Source organism: Pteropus vampyrus, unplaced genomic scaffold (assembly GCF_000151845.1).
Source record: "Pteropus vampyrus isolate Shadow unplaced genomic scaffold, Pvam_2.0 Scaffold523, whole genome shotgun sequence".
NCBI classification, from domain to species: Eukaryota; Metazoa; Chordata; class Mammalia; order Chiroptera; family Pteropodidae; genus Pteropus; species Pteropus vampyrus.
In genome coordinates, this window is record NW_011889304.1 from 34,366 (window position 1) to 40,671 (window position 6,306).

At 45.3% G+C, this 6,306-nt stretch overlaps 1 protein-coding gene across 1 annotated transcript in view; it reads left to right on the top strand.

Annotated features, from left to right (window-relative positions):
• Positions 1–6,306, top strand: part of LOC105307860 (zinc finger protein 420) — a 31,856-nt gene that overhangs the window by 18,838 nt on the left and 6,712 nt on the right. The window contains 2 exon segments of the mRNA XM_011383504.2: positions 1,245–1,311; positions 5,950–6,160. Of these exon segments, the coding sequence (XP_011381806.2) occupies positions 1,245–1,311; positions 5,950–6,160 (278 nt within the window).

A 6,306-nucleotide genomic window follows, 5' to 3' on the forward strand; every position in this document is an offset into this window, starting at 1 on the left:
AGGCGACGCGGAGGGGTTGTGTCCACTGCACAGTGGCTAGTCCGAGGGTCGTCGACAGTGGGTGACGGCTGAGCACGATCTGGTCACTAAGCCTCCTCACTCCCCACGCTTCGCGGCCCCCCTCCGCCCACAGAGTCCCATGGTGGCGGCTACGTCGAGGGTCCCGACTCAGGTGAGTGTTCGGCTCCCGGGCCTCACCGCCCCCAACCCCACCCCGCCACACCCCCGCTCCCCGAACCTTAAAGCCCTGAGTACGGGCGCTGCTCCCGTCCTGCAGCTCAGATCCCGGCGTCCAGGACGGTGGGGAGCTCGTTGTAATTAGAGGAGGCACCATTTCTTTTCAAGTTTTTCAAAGTTGCCCTAAGTTAGAACAGATTGGGAAAGAGGATGATGATAACGCTGAGCACGGTGAGGTTGAGTCCTTGTCCAAGGTCACACAGCTGTAAGAGTCAGTACTGAGGACTGAGGCCCAGAGATAATGCTGTCATCCCAAGTCACCAGCCTCCAGGGCTGCAGAGGGGTACAGGGAGGCCTGAGCGTATGGAGCCCAGCGGTGGGTACACCCCTCTAATGACTTCCATGTTCCCCCAGATTCCCATGACTACGGAAGCGTTTATGGACTGTACCCAGGTGAGTGGAGGTTATTCCAGCCTCTCAGTAATCTCCATTGCACCCTTCGTCTCTAGGATTGTGTGTCCTTGGACTCTCTGCCTGTCACTCTTCCAGTGCTTGGGCCTGGGGACCCTGAAGAAACCCTAAGCCCGAGGTCATAAAGCGAGGCTGGAGGTTGTATGGAGTGGTTCCTATTGTTGGTAACCAATACCACGAGGTGTAAAAGATTGTTCCAGACACAGGTAGCAGAAGCCCTTGGACCATTTAGCCATCATACATGTCCATGCCCCAGAAGACAGGAGAAGAGGCTGTCAAAGCTTCTATTGTGAGGGAGGTTCTGAAGGCACTATCGGGAGTGCCTATTGATTTTAATTTGGAACTCAAATGTGTAAATGAGCAATAGTCGGCACCAGAACTCATAAAAGACTAAAAGTTGTGGGACTTATATGTCATTAGTAAGTGTGTCAAGTGAATCTCTCTAGGAGAGGATGTCATCATTGTCATGGCTGTGCTTTTAGAGAAAGGTAGATGTATTTGATACCTGTCTGCAAAGACTGTATGCCAGGGCAGAACCATTGAAGGAGTTCAGTTCAGGGCTTACTCTGGAAAAGGTGTATTGTGTCCGTTTGGAGATGGAAGCAAACTGCAGATGAGGTGGTGTTTGCAGTAGGAAGTGAACAGAATGTGTTAGCCAAACCTGTAAGAGCAAAATATTTACTGGTTGTCTAGTGAAGAGAATCATTAATTTAATAATCCTGGTACTGGGCATGGGGCCTAATGGGTGGGATCAAAGCATTAAGGCTGCAGCAACCTATCAAGAGGTGCATTTTATTTTTTCCAGATTTAAAAACAGGCAAAATTGGACTGTAAATGAAGAAGCAGTGGGGATAATCACTCCTTTTATTGACTAGGCTTTAATACGTTTTAATCCTGAAGGCCTGGATTAACAATTTGGCCTATGTTCACTATTTTATCTGGGTGTTCATTTATCAAGTCAAACTTACTTTATTATTCATTATGACAGAGCATCTATGCCCAGCATGGACTATTCTAGGGCAGCAGGTATTATGACTATGGAAAATTTGGGCAAGGCTATACTTAAAGTGAAGCATAACCATTTTTTTTCTTCTTTTTTCTACTTCGTTGTTTTCTTTAGGTTATAGGGGTACAATATTTAAATTGAATGGGATCTCCAGGTAAAACTCTAATTTGAGCCCCAGTGTTGGTTAAGTCCCTAAAGTTTTGTCAATTAGTGCATTTTAGCACATGTTAACTTTATTTTAGAACCTAGGTTATATGAGCACTAAAGCCATTTTTTGTTATAGAAATTCTTTTGTATGTAAATTTCAGATTTGCAATTGGATCAAATTATGAAAACTTGTTTTAACTTAGTTATCTATATATATGTATATGCATACATATATACACACAGTTTATTTAATTACTTTTTATTTTTCCCTCCCCTGGATCTAGAGGTTGGTTTTTAAATCCATAAGTAACCTAGAGCTAGCATTGTTTGTAGACCAGGCACTTGCTTAGTATATAAGGTGTAAAGTCACCCCGCCCCATTTTTTCTTAAAGCTTTTAGTATCCTGAAGCCGTGTTCCAGTCTTAGCTTCTGTGTCTGGTTGATAAGCAGAAAAGGGGAAGGAGGAAGGGCCCTAGTCCCAACCACAGGATTATCAGTCTTTTTGCTCTCTTCTAATTATGTAATTAATTAATTATTTTTTTTAACAGACTCTTTTAGAATGGCCTTTGTGTCTAGGTGGCTTATTGCTTTTCCCCTTCTCATTGGATGTCCTCCCCACCCCTCGTAGTGGTTGGGAAGACCCACTGTGTGCTCCTCTCCAGGGGCCTGCACCTCAGGGAGGGATAAGAAGGAGGGGGCTTCAGGCAGCATGGACCCTTCGGAGGGTCCCTGGAAGACTGTCCAGAAAGGGCCGCCTGTCCCCTGGGGAGGTGGACAAGTTATCTTACTCCTACTCCCGGGCAGTCAGGCCAGTGCGCAGCAGGGTGGTGACAATGTGGCAGGGAACTAGGCTTCTATCTGCAGGAATCCATCCCAGTAGCACCGTCACTGGAGGCTCGTGGAGAAGTACGGGTTCTCATTCAGAGGGGACAGGGACCTGGGGATGTAAAGAGAGGATGCTTGACCCTCTTGCTGGGTCATAGTGTTGTGGAAAAATATCCCCAAAGCTCCAAAACCCAGTCCAATGAAAAACCAAGCAGTAAGTCAGAGAGAAGGAGAATTCAAATTTATTACACATGATCCCAGAAGAGCTAGTGCTCTGAAGATCTGGGCAGTGGGCTCAGTTGAAATGTTGCTTTTACTCAAGCTAATTGGTCATTTTTAACTCAAACCTTTACAAATGACTGGAGTTGCTATGGAGACTACAAGTAGTAACATTGGTAAGGTCGGGGAGTTGTCAGGGTTGCCGACAGATACAAAGTGTTAGAGAAAATGGGAGCTGCTAGGGTACAAACAGTTACATTAGTGGAGCAAAGGCACAAATAGTTACATTTGCAAGTCGAGCAAAGTGCAAGGGACCTTTTGCAGGAGCCTTTGCATGCAGTAAGCTTATTTGCAGAAAGCAAGCATATTTATGGAAGCAGAAAACATTAGTTTTTAATTAAATTCCCCAAATTTCCTCTTCAGTAGCTGGGCAGCAGCATCCTGGGTATGTTATTGGGACTGGACACGATCCTCACTTTAGGGTGGAAATCATGGCGGCCCTCGAGTTGGGCGTGGAGGTGCAACGCAAAGCCAAGTAGAGCAGCGCAGAGATCACCAACTAGACGCAAGCCTCCCTGGGTATTGGAGCGATCCATAAGCCTTGCTCACACAAGGGCATCTCCCAGGGACTTTCCACAGAGTTCAGCATCATTCCACCTTTGTCACCAATGGTGTTGTAAATAGGGGAGTAAGTGCCCCTTTGCAACTGGGCGGCAGAAATGACCCTCGTACAGGCATATGAAATTTAAGAATTTATTATATTCACAGGTCCTAGGGGAGGAGGGCCAGATGGAGATGCAGGGTCCAAATGGGAGGAGCGCCCAGGGAGGCCAGAGAAAGACAGTGTCAGATATAGTCACACAGAGGTCAAGAAGGAGAGCTTGTGGCAGGGGCCAGCCTTATCACACTCTGGTGCATTTGGTCACCTAGTGCTGCTCACAGCCTGTTTGTGGGGATGTTGAAGCATCAGGAAAATTTGAAGTTTTAAAAATTTTCCATACTCTGTGTGTGTGTGTGTGTGTGTGTGTGTGTGTGTGTGTGTGTGTGTGTGGTGTTTTGTCTCAGAGACTACGTTGTGCTTCGAGTGTCTATGATAGTATGTCTCCATAAAGTGTTAAGGGTGAAACTGAAAACTTCTGTCTTCTTTCCCTTTTGTCTGTGGGTGTAGGGTTCCTTTTATTGAGTCTGTAACATTCCATCTGTAGTGAATATCTGTGGCCAGTGCAAAGGTTAAACTTCATCTCCTTCTTAGAGAAATTGAAGTTGTGTTAAATAGAAAAGTGATAAAAAGTTTGTACAAATTGGAGAGCAGGAATGTCCAGGAATTGTAAATAGGTTACTGTCTAAATGTGGTCCATAACCAGATGGAAAAGTGCTTTGTTAGATCCTGAAATTAGCACCTGCTTTGGATCTATTGAATTTGCTGAAATTTCTAAAGTTATCGCATCTTCTTAGAGAGCTTTTGATCAGTGATCATTTCGAGTGTTTGAACTGCTTAAATCCCAGCCAGAAAAACCGTGGGGTGGGGATTTTCCTATTACTGTCCTTTAAAGAAAAGTATACCTAACTTAGTCCTTAATCCTCCATGGTAACTACTTTGATCAAAGAAATGAGATGGGACTTTATTTGTCCACGAATGACTGCTGTCCTAATGGACTTGTTCATTTCGGTTTCACAGGGATTCACAGAACTTTCATGGAGTCAATTCACCTTTTTATATTTTAATTCTTTGGTGTCTTTCATCTTACATAAATTGTATATTTTTAAATACTCTCATTTGATTAAATTATTTTAACTTATTTTTTGCATTGCTTATTATTTGCATTAACTCTTGTGAGAAATGTTCTGTATAGTTTTTTATGTGATCAAAAAAATTTGTAGAGCAGCAAATAAACATGACACCTCAGATTTCCTCTTTATATTTACCCTTCCAGCTACTCTAAATGTCCTCTTTAACTCTTTCTCCAAGCTAGTATGCTCGTTGTGTTCTTGAATGAAAAAGAATCACGTTTTGGAGACAATAAATATCCTCAGAGTGACCAAGGTTCAAGCATAGTCACATGTTCAATTGGATTCTAGCTTTTCTCAGGCAAACAAATTCTCAAATTTTACTGAGATCTTTCAATTTTTTTCTCTTTTCACTGATGTTTTCCCAGAGCTTTCCACCACTATCTTGAAAGAAATATATACACTTTATTTAAAACTTTCTGCAATTTCCATTTCACAACTGTCTTTCTCAGACAATCCGAATCCTCTCACACAATGCTACGCCTTCAAAAATAGGAGAAATGACCATCATTTCCCTGCAAGGTGATGCCATCATATGTTCAGATGCCTCCTTTGCACATGTGCCATGACTATGAACACTGCAGCCTCTGTCCCATACCTAATCAGCATTTAGTTGCTCTTCATTTGCAATACATGTCAGATTCCTGAAAGGAATTAAATATATATATTAGAATATGGAGGGAAAAATGTTATATGGATAAAACTGTTTCTCAGTTGGTAGGACACATCACTGAATATACAGGCAGGAGAGACATATTCAATGGAAACTAGAAGAAGAACTTCACCCTATCCACCTGCTTCAGCATGGCCCAACGTCCTTCTTTTACCTTCCTGTCATGGCTCTGTCCAGAATCTTTTCTCTTGTTCTTGACCCAACATAGAGAAACTCACAAAACTGACTCTAGTGATTCAGATTACATGCATGTGAATAACAGTCAGATGATGTTTACATGTTCATCTCCAGCTGGATGACTATGGATGGCAGGTCCATTTGTATCGGTAGCCTCTGGGAGACTGCTGAATTTCGTGGGGTCTGAAATAATGTTTTGGTGATCACTTGCAGACAACACTCTCCAGAAATATGCCGTGAAGCCCCTTTAAGAAGTAGCAAAGTTCTCCACAATCTTGTTAGACTCCTTGGCGGTGCCTCTGGGCCTTTAGAATGGGTCCTGGTGGGGGACACCTGCTGCCTTGTCTTCTAGATCTCTGAGAACTGCATTACCTAGAGGCCTCTGCGCCGAGACACAGTGAGCGCGCATCCTGTTGGGGCGGGGCTTCCGACCTCTGCCTTAGGGCGGCCATTTTGGCTCCTGTAGAGTCTGTTCAGTCTCCTGAGCGTTGGGTCGGATCGAGGTGCTGGATCGGGAAGGCGCGAAGGGGGCAGTCATCTGTTTGAGGCTCAGCGGCGCCTCTTGGGTGACCAGGGCCGGGACCAGGGCCAGGACTCGGACCGCGATGTCCGACGCCCCCTCCCCTGCCCCGCCACACAGTCCGATGGCGGCAGTTGCGCCAAGGTGCCCGGCTCAGGTGAGTGCGCGTCCCCGGACCTCACCGCCCTCAGCTCCCCGAACCCTAAAAGCCCCGCGTGAGGGCGCTGCTCCTGTCCTGCAGCCCAGGCCCAGGCGTCCGGGACGATGAGGTGCTTGTGGGTGACGTCAAGGGTGATGGGGTGT